Source organism: Puccinia triticina, chromosome 2A, assembly GCF_026914185.1.
Source record: "Puccinia triticina chromosome 2A, complete sequence".
NCBI lineage: Eukaryota > Fungi > Basidiomycota > Pucciniomycetes > Pucciniales > Pucciniaceae > Puccinia > Puccinia triticina.
Window position 1 is genome coordinate 8,860,424 of NC_070559.1, and position 22,825 is coordinate 8,883,248.

Genomic DNA, 22,825 nt, shown 5'->3' on the forward strand with positions numbered 1-22,825 from the left:
TAGATATTTGCATAGTATTATTAGAGGGGCAGGTCTTTCAAACCACCCGTAAGTTGTAATAGCCTTTCAACCTATTAAGCAATTTATTTCCCCCTCAGCGGATATTTCACCAAATTATATTTAGTGTCCCACACGAGTCCTACACCGTTCTCAGGGGCTCCGCGCGCACGGATAACAAAACAAGCATAAGAAAAGGGCTTAATGTGGTGCGCTAACGTAATCACACCGCCGTTATGCGTAACACGCAGATAACAACAAAAATTCCGTTACATTACCGTTATCTACGTGTTACGCGTAGCGTAACTAGTCTACTAACATACTAACAAGGAGAATAGTTTTTTGGCTGTTGTTTCTACTACTTCTCTGAAACTTGATCTACTTACTGCCTGAATTCTACGCTACCCAAACTACTACTGCTAAGCTACTACTACTAAACTACTACTGTGACCAAACCTCTGTAGGCTGATACTAAGTAAACTACCATATGTGACCAAACTTCTATAGGTTGATGGAGAAAAGAGAAGGGATATCATTTTCACAGCCCCTATACACCTGTAGTGCACTGCCTGCCAAATAATGAGGGCTTTATGCTGCAGAGGTTTGTAGTTGCAAAGCCTTTGCATGAACAGGAATACAGATTAAATTTGTTGCTATGTAAACAAGCCATTTTGCATAATTTTCAATACACTCTTCACCTGACTGGAATCTTCCTTCTGTCCAGTATTTGGGGGTCAAATCCTCTCTCTGATCCTCCCTCCTTCCACCTCCCATGTCCTTGTGTCTCCATTGTGTATTCTTCCATCCAATCCTCTGTGGTAACCAAGAGGGTTTATTTATGTCAGTGTTGTAACTGCTGTGTAAGACTGGCTTCTCCTCATGTATGTAACTGTACCATCACAATACCCTTGTGTTGTAAGACTCAAAAGTGGTTGTGAAATCCTTTTGGTGAATGGAGAAGGGGATGGTGGAGTTGCAAGCTCTGCCCTTCCAACTACCAGATAGCAATACCCACAAAGGTAAGCTTGGAAAGTTTTAATCACATGATAGGATTGTTTGGTTCATGTGATGTATAGAGTATTAATGAGTGTTTGTGATGAAGATGTGAAGAGGGGGAATTGAACTGAAGTTGGGTGAGGTATTGTTATCAATGAAAAGAGTGGGGATGGAACCCGGGTTGGCTCAGGTGAGGCATGAAGGGTGTGGGAGCATTATGCTTCAAACAGGGTTGGAAGCAGGCCAGGACAGGGTACTGGCACTAGGCACTTGTTATATTCATGATGATAAAAATGTGTTAGACTTTTTATTGCACTTGTAAGGGTAATAATATGAAATTGTAGGTTATAATTTGGTGTGATGTGGAGTGATATGGTGTGATGTGGGAGGAATTATTCATATTCATTATGCATATGTAATACAAAGTCAGCTTGAAGAAAAATAAGCAAGAGAAACATTCCCGGTGACAGGTTGAAATCTGTGTAACTCCTAAACCGGTGGAGATAGAGGGGTCATTCCAGTGGTTAACTATAGGTTATTGTGTGTGAAAAGTCCATTTCTGGGGTTAATTTTACAATATCTTTCATTTATAAATAAGAAAAGGAATTTTTTATATTTCTCTGTATAGAAACACAGGAATAAATACCACAGCATACATGCTTGTGGCATTGCAACAGGCACATCACACCACACCAGCCATTTCTGTCCTTTGCTGTCAGACTTTTCCAACCAACCATCAGTCACTTAAAACATACAAAAACCTCAACAGCCTGCTAGTAAACCTCCAGAATATCCGTCTCTCATTGCCTTCAAGTTCCTCCCAACTTTAATTCAATGTAGTATCACCAAGGTCTTAAAAATTGACACAGATGGACACTGTGGATTTGGGGTGGTTTCTTGGGCTTTGGGAAGCCAACAGGTTGTCAATATGTGGATCTGGGCCAAAATGATTGTCAAAATCACCAACAGCCATCAATGGTATATAGATCACAAAATCTTTCACAATATCAACAGTGTATATTGGAATAACTTATCATGAGTCCAGGCAGGGTGGGTATGATTAGTGGATTTCTTTTCCAACAATTGTCAATTTGATGCCAATTCTTTCTGGAAAATGTTTTTTTTTCCTCTCCACTTCCTGGTATCAAACCTTCTTCACTCATTTTGCCATGGATTAAAGATGTAGAAGATCTGGATAGCTGATAAGATGACTGGGGCCTGCATTAAGGTGTAGTTGAATCCCAGATAGATGATGATGTTGAACTAGAAAGGAAATATTGGACTGAATATCATCTTCTCCTTCCTTGCAAGCTCTGGAGAAGAGTGACAGCAAACTAGGTAGCAAAATAGCAATTGGAAAAAGCAGGAGTTCTGTTGGACTAGTTTCTGAACTTGGGGGCAGAAGCTAAGTAATTGTGGTGATTTATATTGGCAAGTGTCAGGGAATTTCTACTCAGTGATAGCACAGGCAGGAATGCACATTCAGCTGAGATCAGTGTGAATTTGGTGACATAAGTACTGAGCATGATGTCAGAAAAGAACAAAAGAAAGCTAACAGAAATTTACATACATGGAAAGCATGGATCATGATGACTCATGGATTGCAGACCGCAGAGGTTGGATTGAATAGGCAGACCGGAGTGCAGGGCAAGAGCTGGACTGCTGCGGATCAGATGTGTGGACTGATAGCAGGTGAGCCAGGTCAGTTGAAGCGGATCAAGTAGAAATCAGCCACACCTTTTCTTCTTTTTCTTAGTGTTACTCTCATCCCCTCAGCATTAGTCAGGAAGGCAACCTCACCAGCACCCTTGCATAGCTTACATTAATACAGGTGTTGCTATCCATCTCCCTTCCAAGCTCCATTCCCCCCTTTGAGTAGTTCCACAAGTGGTGTCCCAACAGTGGCCTTTCTATCCTTCAGATATCTTCATTCCTAGTAACAACAATACCATCAGCTTCACAAACTACTCTACCTACACCTCTCAACTCTCTATAAAAATAACTTTCAAACAAACAACAAGTGGGCGGAGCTGGGGCAGTGTAAGAATCAAAAGTGATTGTGAAATCCTTTTGCTGAATGGAGAAGGGGATGATGGAGGTGCAAACTCTGCCCTTCTATACTATCAGATAACAAGACCCACCAAGCTAAGCTTGGCAAGGTTTAATCAAGTGATAGTTCTGGTCTGGTTCCAGATGAAGTTGTTTGATGATAGGTATGTGAAAGATGTGAGAGTTTATGATGAGTGAAAAGGGTGAAAGTTGACTTGATGATTCCAGTGGGGATTGAACACAGGTCCTTGAGAGGGTGATATATAAAGTTGAGAAGAGTGCCTAGGCTTAGAAGGGTATATGTCTCAGTTGAGAGTTGAACCAGGAACCGGGTTACTTGTGACAGGCACGTGATATGTCAACCAAGAGATATGAGAGTGAGCTCAGTGGTTATTGCAGACATGAGGGATGATATGGTATGTTATAAGGGTTGTTATAAAGTGTAAGGATGATGATAATGACCAATGGGTGGTTTCTGTATAACTGGTGGGTACTGAACTGGGGGAGAGAGCTCCTTATATAGACAAATGTGAGGGATTTCAGCTACAAGGGGGACCCTGGATGAGGGATTTTAGCTGTTGGGCTGGGTACAAGTTGTGTCAGAAGATATTAGATGCAGACAAAAAAGTGGGGTGAGAAATGAAAGATGATGTCATACTAGAGATTGCCCGTGGGTACCCTCCCGCGGGTGCCGTGTGCGGGTCTGGGTATGTAAATTTTGGATGGCGGGTACCTGTCCAGGTACCCGCTGCAAAAGGTCTGGAGACAAGCAGTCACGGACAACCTTTTGCAGCGCAATCATGGCCCCCGCTAACCTAACCCTCTCGGTGTCCAGCACATGCTGGACGCCAAGAGGGCATACACTCTTGATGTCTGGCACAGAGCAGACATCAGAAGGGTGTATGTATGCCCTCTCAATGTCCGGTATGTGCTGGACACCAAGGGGGCATACACTCTTGATGTCTGGCACAGAGCGGACATCGGAAGGGTGTTTGCATGCCCTCTTGATGTCCGGTATGTGCTGGAAACCAAGAGGGCATACACTCTTGATGTCTGGCCCAGACCAGACTTTGAGAATTCACACGCAGACATACCCTCTCAATATCCGGCCCAGAACGGGCACCAAGAGGGTATATACACCCTTGATGACAATCTATGCCGGCTTCAAGGGTGGTGTAAACTCTTGATGACCGGCATAGACCAGACATTGGAAGGGTATACATAAACCCTCTCGATGTCCGGTCTGTGCCGGTCATCAAGACTGTATGCCCTCTCGGTGTCCAGCACAGACCGGACATTGAGAGGGTATACATACACCCTCTCGATACCCGGCCCAGGTCAGGCATCAAGAGGGTATATACACCCTTGATGACCGGTCTGTGTTGGTCATCAAGAGGTTACACCACCCTCAAAGCCGGCATAGACTGGCTAGAGGGTTGAATCATAGGCAGTACCCGTGATACCCCCCACGGGTACCGCCGGTAACCGCCCTACGGGTGCTGGGTCCAAGTCCGGGTATCTATATATGCCCAAAATGACCACAGGTACCCACACCCGCCACGGGTACCCAGGTCCACTTGGCGATCTCTATGACATACTAAATAAACAAAGTGGGGAAATGTAAAATACAGGGGTACCTCATGCAAGGGGTGCATAAAGGGTGTCAGAATAATGCAAGGAGTGCAGGAATGGGGTCAGAAGACCGCATGCAGCTGCAAGGGGTGCATAAATGAAGCAGGGACATGTCAAATACAGAAGAAATGGGGTTGGTCCCTTGCATATGCAGTGGAGACAAGAGGGATAGAAAAGAGTATGTGTTTGGCTGGGACTGAGTATATGCATACCTGGGAAAGGTGAATTGAGGGGTGTGACAGGTTAATGACTGGGGCTGGCCGTTGTAAGACTCAAAAGTGGTAATGAAACCCTTTTGCTGAATTTCAAAGGGTATGATGGAGTTGCAAGCTCTGCCCTTCTGTTATCAGTCAACAAGACCCACCAAGCTCAGCTTGGCAAGTTTTATTAAGTGATAGGTCTGGTCTGTTCCAGATGAAATCTGTTTGACTGGCAACGTGTAAGTGTTTTAATTACTTTGTTATAAGGGTTGAATTCCTTTATTATAAGGGTTGTTATAAGGGTTTTAGGATTTGAGTGTGGATGAGTGTTGGGTGACTTGTGAGTTCTGGGTGAGGAACTGGGGAGCAGGCCACTGGGGGTGGAGAGAGCTCCTTTTATAGACAAATGTGGAGCCCCAAAGGGGCTTGTGGGTTAGGGTTTCAGCTAATCTAGACAACAGGGCAAGGGACTTTAGCTGGTGAGAGTAGATACAAATGATGTCATAACCCCTCAGGGGCGCATGAGTGGTGTCAGAATATACAACAGAACATTCTAAACATGCCAGGGGTGCATACACAATGTCAGAATATACAACAGAAAATTCTAACACATGCATGAGGTGACAGTAGACTGCATGAGCTGTCATGCAGGGGGAATTAGTGTATACACAAAGTCTGAGGCTGCAGAAACAGTGTAAATGATGTCACACTATGTATATAAAGTAGTGTATGTAGTTAATATGTAATGAGTGTAGCCTGACAGGGAGATGTATGTTTGTATCCTGTGATATGTATGAGTGTACTACTGTGAAACTTGGGTTGGGGCAGGTGACAGCTGGGTTACTGGGGCTGGCTGTGTGATAGGTGTCCATGAGGTGTGACTTCCACGCTGTGGTAAGCCAATCCTGATCTACCCACAAAACCAGAAACCATCAATCACAAGGCTGTCACACCTCAAGAATAAATCCCATACCTCTGGCCCCCTTGACAGCAAAGCCCAAGCCCCTCAACATCCCCACTCAATGGTCATACCCTGGATAATAGTATTCCCTCTTCCCACACTCCCCCTCTCTTGGATAAACCCTCTCCCTAGTCTCAAACATCTACCCAGATCACATGTTACCCCCTTCTTCTGGTGTTTCCTTAGAACCATGTGCTCAAAGATGTATAAGCACCCTTGAAACCCTTCACCCTCCAAAACCAGCATGATACAAATTATACTAGACATAGCCCCAAACCCCACCTAGACTATTACTTCCTGAAACACTTCATGAAACTCCTAACTCCTCCTATCTTAGATCATAGAATATTCTACACCTGTTATGTCTCACATATCCCTTCCTCCAACTAGGAAGATTGCACCATAGCCCCCAGAAGATGGCATCATCCCCACCCACTATAGTATTACACCATCATGTGACTCCTTGACCCACTACTCTGACCACATGGCTGTTTCATCCTATAGAAGTAGAATGTTCTATGCTTCCCTCCAGGTTATCCTTGTTTCCTCATGGCTCCTCTTTCTTGTGTATATAAACTGGGTTGTTTTCCTCCTCATTTTTTCCCTATCAGAAATTACAGAAATTACTGGTCAGCCTCCATTAGCCTAGTTTATGCCAATAAATCAGATTGGACAAACTTGTTACCTATGAATTAAAGATATTAGATTAGAGAAAATTCCCCAGACATACCTCAAGAAATCTCCATTGCCACACCTTTCCATAATATTCCACACTCTTATATTCTTTTTCTTGTTCCCCTGAGAGGCAGCCCTTCAAGCACCAATTCCCTCTCAAGCTCTATTCATCCCAAAGAGTAGTTCCACAACGCTAGAGGGGGTCCCGGGGTGCTTCCAGTGGTGACTTGGGGTGAATTTGGCCGTAGAATCCATTTCTGGGGTCCATTTGGTGGTATCTTGAGGCCTAGTATGAGTAATTATGTGGTATAGAAAAAACGTTTTACTTTTCCACTTTTCTGTCTACCACACCATGTCCATGAGGGATCCAGGAGGGTGTAACTGTGAGCCTGAGCCTCTATAGTGGCTACAGGACACACTGAAATAGGAAGCAGTGGTTGTACTTCTTGGGATAAAGAACTACAAACAGAGGGTGAGAGAAAGAGAAGGAGAAAGAGAAAGATATGATCTGGAGGGGGTCTATCTACTCTTTATAAGAGGATCCTCAAAGTCAACTTGAACCACCTGGAAAAGTGGTAAGGACAGCTGCGCCAGACTAACAGGGGCTACAGCCTCCGCGCGCACCAAGGAGACGTTGGGGGGACACAGAATAGTAAAACTAATCTGCTCTGATTTTTAGACTAAGTCTAGGATTCACAGAGTAACCTTGATCTTGAGAGGGGTTGGTGTGAAGAAAAATAAAGAGAAGCAATCAAGAGACACAGAGTAGTACTCTGGATAATCAAGGTTCAGAGAAAGAGTATACTTACTGTCAATAACCTAGGCGCCTGTGACGGTAGGTGTACTGGGAGCGTGGTATCCTCTTTTTGTCTGAAGTTTGTAGATACTCCTCAGGCAAGGGGGATCCTGACTTCAAAAATTTTCACAGTTTGCTTATGTAATTACATATGTACATGTGGTTTGGCGCGCCTGGTAGCCCTGACACGTCACAACTGCGCATACACGCCACAACTCAAGAACTCAGGGAAGGAGTAGAGTTACAAAGAATTGGTAAGTTGTAACTAGGGTTAAAATTGCATGAGGAAACAGAATATGAAGTCAAAACAAGGATATCTCTTAAGATGAAAAAGATATGAAGTAATTCATGTGTAAAAACTAGAAAAAAGGCAGACTTTAGGTCAGCTGTGTTGACTCTAAGGCTGACAGTAACTTCCAATCCAGTGGGGTTCCAGTGACGCCTCCAGTGGTGGCTAGGGGTAAAATTGGCCATGGAATCCATTTCTGAGGTCCATTTGGTGTTATCTTGAGGCCTAGGGTGAGTAAATATATGTATGAGAAAAAAAATTTGATTTTTCACTTTTCCATCTACCACAGCGGAGGCGCTGGTGAGAGACTGACTGGTGGGGGCTAGACAGAGGATGTGGGAGGTCAAGCATTGGAGAGGAGCAGATCTTGGGAATTTGATGTGCAGAAGTCAGGCGGAGACAGCGGACTAGTGTGGGATTGTGTGGGAACGGAGCCGGACACACGTGCAGGGCTCATGGTTTCTCTTCTTTTTGCCCTTTTCATTATCTTGCTTACTATGTATTCATCATTGTACTTACACTTACAGACGTACTAGAGTATCAGAAGAGTTTCATGTGACCCTTATCTTGCTTACTTGCTTGATTGCTACTGTGGACTTGTGCTTGCAGAGTGTGGAGCTTCATCACTTGTGGATTAGTATGCTATAGATCAGGCTCATTGCAGAGTGCTGAAGGCTAGCAGAACGTAGCAGTGCGGAGCCAAGACATTGATACAGTTGCGCACGGCATTCTACTGTACAGAGCTGCCCGCAAAACCTGTTGGGCTATGCGGGGGAAAACCCTGACTGGGTCGGGGGTCCAGCACTCTAAAAGAGTAAATTTTTGGAGTCTACAGAGTGCGTAGATTCCAAATCTAAAGTGGCAACCAATTTGGTCCAGCCAATTTTTTTTTTTTTGTTCACAGCCCATATTTTGGGACCCACCTCCAAATACGGGAATAAGTTCATATGTATGGGGTCCTAAACCCATACTTATGCCTCCTGGTTGGGCACTAAACCCACAAATGAAGGCAGAAACTGTCATGCAGTGCTTTCAGGAGTGCTTGGTGGGTCTAAAACCATAGCTGGGACACCATACCATGTCCCAGCCGCCCAAAAATATGTGAAAAAAACTGTATTTTTTCCAGGTTTTGGGCCCCAACATTTGGGACCGGCCCAAAACCTTGTACAGTAGAATGCTGCGCGCAACTGTAATCACTCAGCCTGGATAAACACATGCTTGAAGAAGGCAGAAGTAGGCAGAAGTGGCCATTTCTACACACTGCCCAAACTTTATTCTCACAGCGCACTTTACATACAATCCATAGAGTGATTTATTGTGTTTTTCAGTAAGCTTGGACTATTTTGTTTTGTTTCATTGCATGGGTTTATTTTCAGTTTCAAGATTAAATTTGGGCTCCATTATCCCACATATCTCTTGTCCTTGTAGCTGGTGTAAAAGTCCTGGGCTCCGTTGGCCCCTCCTTTCAGGCTGAGGGCAACTTTCCAGCACCATGAGGAGCGGCAGGGCGGGTAATTTTGTGCCTCTGGTTCCACATATGAACTTTATTTTTACTGAATTCTACTCCTTGACTGTATTCTGGAGGGTTAGATTTAGCCTTGGGTTGTATCTTACACTTGTCAAGAAGCATATAAGAAAAACATGGGATCTGCAAGGATCTACCAAAATAAAAAAAATTGAAAGGGTCCAAGCTTCTTGGAAAACACAATACATCAATACATATTTTTTTGGGGTGCGCAGGCCGTATGTTTTGGGTGCGCTTTTTTACTTGTACATAACTTGAGTTGGAGCACCTATACTACCAAGTGAATGTAACTCAGAGCGCATATGACTCAAGCTCAAGTGCTCTTTTACGCGCAGCTCTCTTTAAGACACACTCTATTTAAACCGGGCTTTTATCCACTTATAGTAATACTGTCTCTCAGAAAGTCATTTGTATAGCGCGGCGGCTCGTGCATAGTAGCCGGCTGACAAGGCGGGACTTGAAGTTGAATCTTGATGTGCCAGGATGCGCCCGCAGCAGGGGATCCGGGAATCTGGTGGGCATAGATTACATATTACGTCATTCGATCGACATCCTCAGAGACGAAATGCATTTGTCAGTTGCATCTGCACAGCAAACAATCTTCAACCAACTCCAACCAACGAACCATGGCTGCCCCGGACAGCACACCCAACCCACTCTCAACCCCAACTGGCTCGACCCACCAGGACGCACGAGGACAGAAGCACGCCACAGGCCACTCGCCCGAAACCCCTCGAACACCATTCAGCGCCAAGAACACCTTTTACGATTACCAGGAGGAGAGAAAACTACAGCAGGTGAGTGGCCAGGAAGAAGACATCACACACATAATATTAGGAACTGAAACCTCCCTTTTTTAATTCACAGGAGGACGGCAAGTACTGGGCTCACCATCCGTCTGATATGGCCACCGCCACCAGTACTGCCACTACCACTTCAAACAATCTGACCTTCAAGAATGTCGACTCAATCGAGCAGAAACTACTCAATCCATCTACTTCCAGCCATGCCTTGGCCCCCGAATGGCCCCAACAAGCCTCGCATTCATCCAGCCAAACCGACCCATTCTATGAGCCACCGCAGGCAGATCAACCAAAACCAATCTTGAACGAAAACTCCCCTCTGATCAACGATGAAGACACACACCTGTCAGAAGAGCTCCGCTCGCTCTATGAATCCTTTCAAGCCTGTCTAGACCTGCGCGATAAATACATCGGACTCTCTAAGCAGAGACTGGTCGATAACCCACAATCGTTCGACTCCAAGGTCATCCATCAATCAATTGCAAAGGGTACCGCGCCTGCCCATCCGGAGTGGAACATCTATCCACCACCACCCAAACCTCACTGGCGAGCTAACTCGGACTACCAAGCCGAAGAAGCCTGGGATTTCCATCCCAGAGACTCGCGCGATCAGCTACAGGATCACCCTGCCTCACCACGTCTCGAGTTCGACTTCGACGCGTGTACCTTGCCTGGCCAGGACGGACGATTTCGATTTGCAATCGACTCGCATGGGGTCTATCAGATCTATCATGTCAACAGTACTGCGACTCCTCCTAATACCTGCAATAACCAACCGGTTTTCAAAATCCCTACCATTCGCGAATATTTCCTCGACTTGGAGTTTGTGTTCGAGGCTATCTCCAACGGGCCGGCCAAGAGCTTTGCCTGGAGGAGGTTAAAATACCTTGAATCAAAATTTAGCATGTATGTCTTGTTGAATGAATATCAAGAGCTGGCAGATATGAAGCGAGTCTCTCATCGGTTAGTCCCTGTCGTCTCCTATTTATTTCTTGTTTTTCGGCTGAAAGGATCAGATTGCCATTGCTTGGAAAAACAGCTTACGCAAAGAGTTACTTATCTTTCTTTTTTCTCTGAATTGGACATCATGATGTATTGTTACAGTGACTTTTATAACGTCCGTAAGGTCGATACTCATGTCCACCACTCAGCCTCCATGAATCAGAAACACTTGCTCCGGTTCATCAAATCCAAAATGAAGAAAAGTCCAGATGTTAGTGATTCTAAATATACTTCACGTCACGCAATCAGTCGGCCATTCAATGTCGATCTATTCAGATATACTGACACCATTCGGCGATCGACATGGCAGGACGTCGTCATTTATCGAGACGAGAAATACTTGACTTTGAGACAAGTGTTTGAGTCCTTAAACCTTACTGCTTATGATTTGTCGATTGATACCTTAGATATGCATGCCCATAATGACTCATTCCACCGATTTGATAAGTTCAGTTTTTTCTCTCTTGAAAAAGTGTAGAAGAAAAATGAGAAAAATGTGCTCATGCCTATCAGTTGCTCTTGCTTCCCCAGGTTCAATTTAAAGTATAATCCAATCGGCGAATCTAGATTAAGGGAAATCTTCTTGAAAACCGACAACTTAATCGAAGGCCGATATTTAGCTGAATTAACACAAGGTTTGTGGAACATCATCCGAAAGAGGGTTTTTCTGAAAACTGGATAAATTATGCTGACACTCTTCTCCATCCTTATTGTAACAGAAATCATGACCGATCTAGAATTGAGTAAATACCAACACGCTGAATACAGGCTGTCGATTTATGGCCGGTGAATATTGATTCGATTTTCACTATTCATTGGTCGATAATGTTTTGCAGTTTTTCCCACTGGTAGCGATGACAAAGCGCAATTTGAATGTCTGACGATTGAAATACTCCTTGTGGCAATAATCATCCAGCTCGACAGACGAATGGGATAAACTGGCTAAATGGGTGATCAACAATAAACTGTTTTCTAACAATGTCAGATGGTTGATCCAAATTCCTCGCCTCTATGACGTGTACAAACGGAGTGGATTGATTGAATCGTTCGAAGATCTAGTCACCAGTCAGTCTTTCAGCTCGTATCCATACAGACCTGCAACTCTGGTCCGATCCCTTTTGACAATGCTCATATTTGTATGTAGACGTATTTCAGCCATTGTTCGAAGTCACTAAGGATCCCCAAAGCCATCCCGAATTGCATGTCTTTCTACAACGAGTTATTGGGTTTGATTGTGTCGATGACGAGTCCAAGCCAGAGAAGAGGTAGACGTTCCAAGATCCTGAATAAGGTGCGATAGGCTAAGGAATGCTTATGTATCGGTACTCTTTTAGAATATATCGCAAATATCCACTACCGAAAGATTGGTCAACATCTCAAAACCCTCCATATGCATATTGGTTATACTACCTGTATGCGAACATGGCGTCATTGAATAACTGGCGGCAGAGCCGGCATTTCAACACCTTTGTCCTGCGCCCACATGCGGGAGAGGCAGGAGATCCGGACCACTTGACGGCCGCTTACCTGACCTCCCACTCGATTTCTCATGGGATCCTTCTGCGCAAGGTGCCAGCGCTACAGTATCTCTTCTACTTGAAACAGATCGGCTTGGCTATGAGCCCCTTGTCCAACAACGCCCTTTTCCTCACCTACGAACGCAACCCCCTACCCCTCTTCTTTCGCACCGGGCTGAACGTTAGCCTCAGTACTGATGACCCGTACGTCTTCTGCCTTGTTTTGTAAACACGTATATATTCATCCTTCGGCTAGTCTCACTCTTCTTCCCTCTTGCGTTTTTTGCAGGCTCCAATTTCATTTCACAAAAGTGAGTATTTTGTTTCATTTTCGCTAGAATGAGAGTCAATTCTCAACTTGTTGGTCTGCTTCATTTCACAGGAACCCCTATTAGAAGAGTACAGCGTTGCAGCCCAGATTTACAAGTTCTCCCCAGCAGGTTAAGTTTGCGATCAATTCTACAATATTCTATGTAGGTTCGATTGCCTCAACTGATCCACATTGTTGGTCACACTTTTTATTGTTGCGGGACCTCAGATATGTGCGAGTTGGCGAGGAATTCAGTGATCCAATCTGGGTTTGAGATGGCTATTAAACGGCATTGGTCGGCCCTCTTTCCCTCTCAAAGCATTTTCGTTCGCACTCCTTTGTCAAAGTAGCATGTCACGGCCCCTTTCAAAGCTCTAAGACATTGCGCGCTTCCTTTTTTGTTGAAAAATAACACTAACACGTTAGGTTGGGCGCTGAGTGGTACAAATCGAGTGTCGAGGGTAACGTGATCCATAAGACTAATGTGCCTAATGGGAGACTATCGTTCAGACATTCTACTCTGACTGAAGAAAGAATGATGGTCTGTTTCTATTTCCCCTTGACATCAGGGCTTCTTGGACTGACAAAAACACATTGCTATCGTGCTATCAGGTGTGGAGGTTTGCCGGACGGAAAGGGATTCCGAATCGAGAGCTGGAGATCTACGAAATGGGCCCAGGAGCGGATAACCAAGCTCCACCGAAGAAAGAAGAAGATCATCAAAAGGGGAACAACGATGCGAGGTCCGATCGAGCCAAGGATAACCCAAAACAAGCCGGCTCAAAAGATCATCCGGAGAAAGTCACACTGCCCTCCTCTCCTTCTAGAAAACCTGGCAATCAGCCCGGCTTGACCAAAGACGCTTTGTCTGTTGCTATGGCGGCTATGTCTTTGAAACCGTCCGATATCTCCGCGTCAGCTGCCCATCTTCCTTTAATGCCAAAAATAGTTTGATTGATTAACCCACCGTTTATTTTCTGCTGTTTCAGCGTCCAACCAGGAGTCTCACTCTTCTTGGCTGATAAACAACAACACCAGCAACAGTCAAAGCAATAAATTCAACTTGTATAGCACTCAATTGATCAATCATAGTCAAGACATGGCGCCTTCCAAACACTCCTATATACACCGTGTCTTCTTTCAACTGCTAATTTTATTTAAATCTATGAGACCTTCGCGTGTATTCTTCACCCCTCTCTTCCTCTTCTTAGAAAGTGTCAAGCATCTTTGTTTATCTCCTTATCTGGAAATAAGAATTTCTTTGTCGGCTATCTTGGATGCGGTGAGCTATTAACGCTCAAAAAGACAAGTGAGAAGTGGTGTACGACATGTGTGCTCAATTACTTTGTCTGAAAGATCATGAGTGAACTGGTAGGCCAGTTTTGATCATTCGAGGAACTAATATGTATGTGGTGTAAGAAAGTATGCACACCTCGGAAAATGATGGGTACAGTTGCGCAAGGCATATTTCTGTACCAGAAAACCCTCAGGGGCTCTCTGGTATATGAGTTTACCTGTTTTGGGGACTGGGAATTTGATTTTCCAAAAATTTAAGACATATCTGCAGGTGATTATCATGTTGTCTTGAAAACTAATTTTACTGGTGGAGATGGGTCAAGATCAAGTCCGTGCTTTACAGGAAAGCTGGCAATGTTTAAGAGCTGTAACCTCTATGTACATGGATTGGAGTCTGACTCTGCCTTCTAGATTTCAATTTATATATTTACAAGAAGAGAGAGGACAAAGAAGTGGCTGTAATTGTTTTATTTTACATAATTCAAAATCAAGCTTTATACTAGTACTAATTTGATTTTTTGGGGGTGAGATACGTTCCTGTTTGGTAGGACTTTAAGAAAACAGGTTCGGAAAAATAATCAAACAGGGGAAACAGGACAAAATGGTCAAGAAACTTGAAAGGCAGATTTCACATAGTGGACATCATCACGGGTCTTCTCCTTGGGGGTCGTGTAGGTTTCGCAAGCTGAAAACAATTCAGATTAGCAAGCTTGGTGGTCCCAGTCGGTTCCTGATGAGGGTTTGCAGACATTTGGAAACTTACATTTGCAGCCTGGATAACCTGTTGGAGTTGCGTAGATTTGATGAAGTGGCCTGCGGTAATACTTCGCCAAAGTAACGAGGGCTGCATTAATATTGTGCATCTTCCGAAGCAGGATATGCATGTAGGAATGGACGTGAAGATATTCTGGTGTTGGACTCACTCGTTGCCCACGCTGGAGGAGGAAGGCGGGTTGATGGAAGCATCTGGTTCAGGCAAAGAGCCGAGTGAAATTTGTTTTTCACTACTAGGTGCGAAGTAGGAGAACTTTGGATCATTATCCTTAAATTTTGGACTCAACAACAAGGGACGTGTGTCAAGGCGGAGGTTATGATTTCCTGGGTCTTGTGATTGGAAAGATATTGGCGATGAAATTTGTTCGATCCTCAAAGAGGGCCGTCCACTCTTTTTCGAATCTTTCTTTTTGGAGTTTTGTTCGACAGGTTCCGCCTTGCGTGAATTTGGTTTGACTGGGTCAGCATTCTTCTTCTTCTTCCAGAACTTGAAGATATTCAATGAGCCTGATCGACGGATGTTTCCAGGCTTTGAATGATGACTGTCTTTTCCTTCTGATGGAGCTTCGATTTTGGGATCGGTTTGGATGAGGTTTACGAGCTGAAAAGTTGAAAACGAATTTCGCGAGCCGTGTTCAGAGTTTCTTGTATCACTGGAAGAAAACTGATTGCTGGAAGGAGACGCCATTTTTGTCGTTGAGCTCAACTCCTGAGAAAAATACGAATTATTGCTTGCGGGTTGATCAAACTGTACACTCAGGCTTCTTTCATTTCGTTTGGGGCCAAAAAACGTTTCTCGCAAGCTCGATTGACTTGGCGTGCGCCGTTGATCAAGAGAACATTTGGTAAGCCGAAAGCTTTCCAGCGAAGCACAGCTGCAAAGTAACAGCCACACACCTTTTTACCAATTTCAGTAGACCTCTAGGACGATTTGAGATTGCACCGGATCCTGTGGTCTGACTGGGATGTTGGGTGGAAAATGTCTCGCGGGGCTTTGGCAAACTAGTGGAGAGAGAGGATCTTGCTAGAGTGTCCGACGCTGGTTGACCATTGTCCTTTGCGAACTGATTCCAACTAGCGACGAAAAAAAAACCTCAAACAGTGGCATAATTTGACCACAAATTAGTGAGTGACAGGAAATCCACATACGAGTTGATATTGTCTGGGGGCTTGAACCCGTTCAGTGGATTTCTACCTCCTAGGTGGTCACCCAAGTACAAATTGGTGCTCGCAAGTGAAAGATCACTGTCAGCAGAAGTTTGCAACTCTTCCGTTTCTTCGTCTCGCGCATGCAAAGCACAACTTTGAGCGCAGGCACAAGCCCCCTCCCTGATTTGGGAAGGACGCCGGAATAACAACAGTTGACCAAATGAACGCCTGGCTTGAATGGTTTTGGAAGGCTCAGTCACCAGGGATGGTGTGACTGCTACTGACGCTGTCCGGCTCCGATTGTTTCTTAGTGAGTGGGGGGCTGATATCGGTTTCAGGGAGCAGTCGTAGCTTTGTCGAATCGCTGGGGATTCGACATCTTCACCAGGATAGATGGAGAAGTTTGAATGAGCACATGAAGGCGAGGCGATCATGGGACTGGGAGCCAGGATGGCTGTTTCAGAGGCCGGCGATGCTTCGAGAACTTTGCCTCTTCTACCTTCGTACGAATCATATGAGTACATCGAGCCGGCCTCGCTGGGACAAGACTCCGGGCTGAGGGTTGTTGGCGTGGAAAAAGACCCAGACTGGCCATTCCGATCTGAATTGGGGCTCCTTGGGAAAGACAAAGAAAGGATAGAATTGATCTCATCGGCGGAGTGTCCGAAATCAGTATTAATGAAATCAGGGATACTGGAGGCATGAATGCTGGAATCAGTTTCCGTTCCGCTATGTCGCCATCCTTTGATAGTTGGGGTCTGGCCTGAGCTGGAGCGGGCCGATCTCAATGGAGTGCGTGGACATGAGTATTGATTCCCCATCTTGACATGATTTCCAGGCTCCTTCTGACGTGAATCTGGATCCTCTTCTATGGTAAGCTGACCGGGCCCCATCATCTTGCCAGGCACGTCAGGTTCGTCAGGTGGCGTGAGCTGAATATTTAGCTCGCTAGTGGGTGGCAGGAAGGAATATGTCAGTCTAACGTTTTCAAAGTGGTGAATGTGAGGGAGTAAAGGAGGTAGTCTTGATAAAAGGAGTATTCAAGATTTGGTGCAAATACTGGTCAACGCAGGAAATGCTCTAAGCATCGAGGATCAGTGTAATATAAGAGCAAGCACCGCCATACTGGCGAGAAGCAACTAAAACCCCGACTTGCGGATTTTTTTTGATGAGGCGGAACAGCAAAGAAAAACGCAAGGAAATATCTCACGAGTTCAAGATATTCGAAGGTGGGCTTAGGACTAGACGGCTGGGTCTTTTCTGACGATGAGCTGGTGCGCTATCACTCCGGATGACAATAGGGGTACTTTTTTCCGACGGCAGCTGGTTCAACAGAAAAGGGAAGCAAATGCGTGAGCATGGTCATTCGGAAAGCTCGTGTGGATATGACCAGGCGGATTCATGTGCACATTGCAATTGCACCAGGTTCGTTCGAGAAACCTTGCCGCACACGTGAATTTGGATGCTCACCATGTACTCCATCTGATAAAAGACCTGACTGTGCTCCAGATATGCGGAAGATATAGGATTGCAATAATCGGAGCGAGCGTGAGTGTATATATTTGCGATGATGACACTTCCCGCTTTGCTGGCCCTGACGGGTGGCTGAGATGAGAGCCGCTTGATGATCACAACCAGAAGGTTGCAGGTTAAAGCCTGACGAATCTACCAGAACCGGATGTATCCTGAGGTATCCTGATATATTTTTTTGTTGCGCTTGAACAAAGGAGGTTGATCCCACTGCAAAGGACTCGGGTGCGCGATGGAATCTGCAGAAAAAGACGAGAAAACCAAGGAAGTTGGACAGAAATAACGGAGAAGGCGAGGGACAAGCACCTGACTGACGATTAGGCCCAAATGCAGAACTGTGGACACGTCTTCTGGGTCTTGACGCAGTCAAGATAGTCAAGATGTTCTTGAAAAGGTAGAGGAGTGAGTGCAGGTCGAGATCGGTTCGAAGTTTGTCGAGCAGGACTTGGAACAACAAAGGAAAAGCATGCAGCCCTCAAGTGACTTGATATTTATGTATTTGGCGAAAACAAGGCCCGGGCCTGGTCATGACGGAAATGAACTCTGTTAAACTTACACCTCTGCCCCAGGCTGAGATGGCGGGCCCTGAAGATACGAAAAAACCTCTAGTTAGGCAGGGAAGGACTGTGGCGGTCCAACTGGTGTTACCATGCGTGTTTGAAACCTGCCCTGGGCCTGATGTGGGGCAGGCGGCAGCACAAGCCGTATCCTCCAGGCGCGAAGTCTTTGGTTCGTGTTCTGGACCTCAAGTGTTGGGCGCTTCGAGATGGACATGAAGAGCTGGATTGATACGACCAGAGGTTAGAACTTCATCAGTTCACTCTGCTCGGCTGTACCAGTTGGATCGTTGTTCTCGATTGATCAAGCTCAGCTCTCATCCACGACAATCGAGCCTCGAGGTGCCGCCGAGGGGAAATTAAATACATATTTATATCTACTTAAGATGACAGAAGGGACAAACAAGTTACAATCATTGGGCCATTGTCGTCTCCATTGCAGAGCAGTCCTAGTACCGGACGTCAGCTCAGAGCCGAGCGATTGAGTCCCTCAGATCAACATTTATTTCCCCATCATGGGCAAAGTTTACACAGCAAATTTCCCATCGTGCACTCAGGCAACGTTATATGGCACCTGAATTGCTTTATTTATTTATGTAAATATTTATGACTCATGGTCTGGTGAGTATACAAGACTTTGGCCTTCAGAGGTTGCCCAGTCCAATTTAAATTGAACTTTGATACGCATCGAAAGGGTGGTTGCTCGAATTTCCATAGGTACACAGAAGCTGGGCGTGAGGAGGCAGAGGTCGAGAGAATCTTAGAATATGGGAACATTTTTTCTCCAGAATGTTGGATACATAATATTTTTAAGGAATGACAAGAAACCCCATTGCAAAGAAGATGCGGCTCAAATGCAATTCTGTTATTACGGTTAACAAGTAGCAGATTTGAAAAGACAAATTAAAATGCACTCCCAGATTGGAGGACTTCCCGTCAATCTGGGAACCCCTTCCAGACCCAGATCTGAGCCAAATTTCCCAGGGGAAGTTAGGCTTTGAGACTCTGGGAGGCTCCCAGATTGCTCCCAGATTGTGACGAAGTCCTCCTCAATGTGGGCCGTGCTGGGTCGTTGCTTATGTCGGTGAAGAGAGTGGGAAAAAAGATTCACCGGCATCCATGATCCCAGGGACTACGGAGGAAACTTTTTGGACAATATACACTATAAGCATCACCAAAAATATGCCAATAATGGACATACGCCCAAGACGGGAATCCCCCGGGGCCCCCTGAGGCATCTTGATTCTTGGATCCAAGTTCGAATCTTGCACCACCCATCACTCGGCCGACAATGTTCAGACACCTTCAAAAGCGACAGAAGTTATCGAAAACTCACCCAGGGAGTTTGCCGACAGCAGGATCCGACTCAGAATCATCATCGGACGCAGACTCAGAATCCGACTCAGGCTCTCAAACAGACGAGCAAGAGCAATCTTCTGAAGAAAGCGAGGGGAGGAGTCAAGCAGAATCCGATTCTGATGAATCACATGCACACGACGGAAAAAAGCCCAAGCGAGGTGTGAGAGTTCCTGAAAGCCTCCTGAAAGTACTGGAAAATCCAATTGTCTACCCCGGGGATGGCGATGAGACAGACCACGAGGATTTGGAATCTGCTGAGCCCCGCGATACCGAAGGATCAACATCAGAAAATCCTTCCAAACATCAGATCCGAGCTCGAACAAATGCATTCCCCATATGTTTGGTTTGCCCCGGCAAAGTCCTCAAGACTGAAACGTTGCTGGAGGAGCACTTGAGGGGTCAGGTAACTGTCTGGTGTCATCTACTTTGAAATTCGCTTCATCACCACGGGCTGACATCCATTTCTTGTTGCATTTGAAGGCTCACACGCGAAGATTAGCTCGTTATGAAGACTTCATCCATAATCCACCGCCTCACACTTCGCTGTCGCCCGACGCGACAGATGTGATTGAATTACTTGACGCTCTCATAGGTCCACCGCCAGTCGTCCCAGCAGGTTCTACGCAGCTTAAGAAGAAGCAAAAACGAAGGAAGCGAAGGTCGGCAAAACATACTCAATCTGAGAAAACCTCGAAGACTGCTGGCGAAGGAAATCCCAGCTCCGAATCCAAGAAATCCCCACGGAAAAGGAACAAGGCAAAGACACGCGAGAGGGTCCGTAAAGGCAAACGGGAGCGACAAGAAAAGCTTGCGAAGAGTAACGAGGCGGAAACTCCATGATCTGGTCATGGAAATACAACTAGCCTACCTGACCGAAATCATAAAGGGTACGATAATTGGAACGATTAATCGGCTTTCACATGGTTGTTAATCAACCGATTTCTTTATATATATCGTCCTAGAGTCCAGGAGCGGCCACATTCATTTCCAATCTCACATTGACCTTCTGAATCCACTCAATTCCTTATCTAATTGATACACCTTAACCCTCTTCTCTGCAACCCGCTCAGCAACATATTTCTTTGAACTTTGACCGCTAAGATGGAGCTCAATGTGACCCTAGACATGCATACTAAACATTTCTGAACTCTACAGAAGTAGTAGAACCCTAAGATTGTAACTGCGAGGCTACATGACTTGGGGGCTAGGTAAGGCACCCGAACCCCGGCTTTTGGGACATGCCCCGAGGTTAGGTCATTGGGATGGGACTCATCGTGCCCCGAACCCCGGGTCATGACAGGCTCTGAGGATGGGGGCAAATGACAGGCTCTGAGGATGGGGGCAAAGGTGCATCTTTTTTGAGTTTACCTTTATTTTACTCAAGTGTATATGACTCTCATTACTCAATGATGATAATGATAAAAAAACTGGATTACAAATGGGGGGAGTTAACAAAATAGAATAAAAATAAAACTATAGAGCCAATTTTAAGGCCCTTATCAACAATTTTTTAAAAAATGAAGAAGTTGCTCTGATTTTCAGAGGATACCCAATCCTGTACATCTTGCCATATTTTTGAAAATTTGTTGATAGAGGCCTTAACATTGATTCAACAATTTTATTTTTATCCTATTGTGAACCCCCTTAATGTCAAAGGTTTGGTACCATTCCTTGAGGCAAAATATAAGTTGCTCAACACTTTCAGCTTTGAGGGAGGATCACTGCCTTCCTTCTCTTAGATAAAAATCTCTCCAATGAGGCACTGGTCTCAGGAATGCAGAGGTATTTACATGCCATCTTCAATGAGATTGGAAATGTTTTTGGCCAATTCAACCATTATTGAAGACTCTTCATTTCACATGGCTCAATGTCTTCCTTGAGGTAGTGGTTGATTTCAGTTGAGACTCTCTTGAGCCAATCTGGTTGTTGGTATAGAGCTTGGGCAAAGAACCCCAGGCCTGGCTAGTCATTGCAACCAAGGGCTGAGCTTTAATTTTGGATGCATCATCTTTTTGCTCAAACTCATATTTGTGCTTCTAATCAAACTCATGTGCAATCAAGGTGAAAGTCTCAATATTATCATCTGTTGATATCATGTAGTTCTCCAATCCTTGAACATGAGGAACAGAAAGTGTGATGTCTTTCATCAAGTTTTTTTTCATAAAGTGGTTACTGCCATGAAGGCAGTAAAATTTGGATCAGTCCAGGCATCATGAGTGAACAACAGAAAATCCTCTTTGAGGAGTGATTGAATCTTGATGGTCTCTCAGAATTGCAGATGTACATCTCTGACAAGATGATTTGCAATTGTTTTTTGGCTGATTTGATTCACTAAAGACATTTTTCCTTTGTTGAGAAGCTGGGCAGAGTTGCAGAAAGATTTTTGCACAATCACAGTGAATGGCAGGTCACATAAAAAGGGCATTCTTGAGTGATTCACTGTTAATTTTGACATGAAATTGGAAGACATTTCTGGATTAATAAATCATAATATGTCAATATAATAAATAAAGTGACTATAAGAAGACTCACCTTTCCTTCAATCTTTCCTTTTTTTGACCATTTTTCCTTGTCAAAGTGATTATGCTTTGTCTTAATCTGGAGAGTTGTATTGGCAAATCAATGGGCTGACACAGATTCTTGGTACTGCCAATTTTTTCCTTTTCAATTGGGTTCTGCATAATTTACCATTCTTCTTGGCTAAAGTGACCTGGCAAGCTGCCTTGTTGGTTTCTTTGGATTTGACAAAGTGGTTCCAAGCCCAAGATCTTTTGAGTGATTTGGGAGGCAAAGACAATGGTGCATCTTCTGCTTCATTGTCAGATCCAAGTTCAATTATAGTTTGATTTGGGGGCTGAGGGGGGCTCGCTGTGCTACTGTTGGATCAATTTATTTTTGCACTTCATTTTTGGGCTGGTGTGGTGAATTACAGTGGTCCCTGCGTAGAAAAATTGCAGGACCCCACCACTCCAAGATGCTTCCTGGGTAAAGTCAAGTGGTCTGGAGATCTCCGCTCCGCTCCACAAAGGAGTAATGGGGTGCAATAACCATAAGAGCATGCAACAGTAAAGTAATAATAAACTAACCGCCAGTATGTAGAGAGTCCCACAAAATACAGTAAAAATCGGCCATGAAAGTAAACATAAAAAATGAACTCCACCTGCAAAACAACTCCACCGCAAGGAATCCATACCAGAACTTATAGTAAGAATGAATCAAAATGCGTAAAAGTCATAATGATATTTTTTTTTTTTTGGGGGGGGGGGGGGGGGGGGGGACTGCCCCGTCCCCCCCCCCCCCCCCCTCCCTAGAAAAGGAAAGACAACATGAGAGAAAGAAAAAAAAATATCCTCCCCTGCCCACCTCCCACACACACAATCTGCAAAGCCAAACTCCCACAACCACGCA

At 44.9% G+C, this 22,825-nt stretch overlaps 3 protein-coding genes across 3 annotated transcripts; 2 read left to right on the forward strand and 1 right to left on the reverse strand.

The window, feature by feature from the left end:
* Positions 1 to 9,746: 9,746 nt before the first annotated feature.
* Positions 9,747 to 13,808, forward strand: PtA15_2A937 (uncharacterized protein; the record flags this gene model as incomplete). Its single annotated transcript, XM_053167009.1, has 15 exons — positions 9,747 to 9,917; positions 9,988 to 10,886; positions 11,028 to 11,136; positions 11,236 to 11,372; positions 11,457 to 11,560; positions 11,645 to 11,711; positions 11,842 to 11,990; positions 12,070 to 12,190; positions 12,260 to 12,646; positions 12,732 to 12,753; positions 12,825 to 12,882; positions 12,981 to 13,047; positions 13,179 to 13,293; positions 13,365 to 13,666; positions 13,742 to 13,808. The coding sequence occupies 15 exons, from the start codon at positions 9,747 to 9,749 to the stop codon at positions 13,806 to 13,808; spliced, it is 2,775 nt and encodes a 924-aa protein (XP_053018175.1).
* An 885-nt stretch (positions 13,809 to 14,693) lies between these two features.
* PtA15_2A938 (uncharacterized protein) lies at positions 14,694 to 17,453 on the reverse strand (the record flags this gene model as incomplete). Its single annotated transcript, XM_053167010.1, has 7 exons — positions 14,694 to 14,733; positions 14,812 to 14,892; positions 14,972 to 15,634; positions 15,720 to 15,896; positions 15,972 to 16,919; positions 17,182 to 17,294; positions 17,442 to 17,453. The coding sequence occupies 7 exons, from the start codon at positions 17,451 to 17,453 to the stop codon at positions 14,694 to 14,696; spliced, it is 2,034 nt and encodes a 677-aa protein (XP_053018176.1).
* A 1,218-nt stretch (positions 17,454 to 18,671) lies between these two features.
* PtA15_2A939 (uncharacterized protein) lies at positions 18,672 to 20,257 on the forward strand (the record flags this gene model as incomplete). Its single annotated transcript, XM_053167011.1, has 4 exons — positions 18,672 to 18,679; positions 19,188 to 19,401; positions 19,566 to 19,820; positions 19,898 to 20,257. 4 exons carry the CDS (start codon positions 18,672 to 18,674, stop codon positions 20,255 to 20,257), a joined length of 837 nt encoding a protein of 278 aa, XP_053018177.1.
* Positions 20,258 to 22,825: the final 2,568 nt, after the last annotated feature.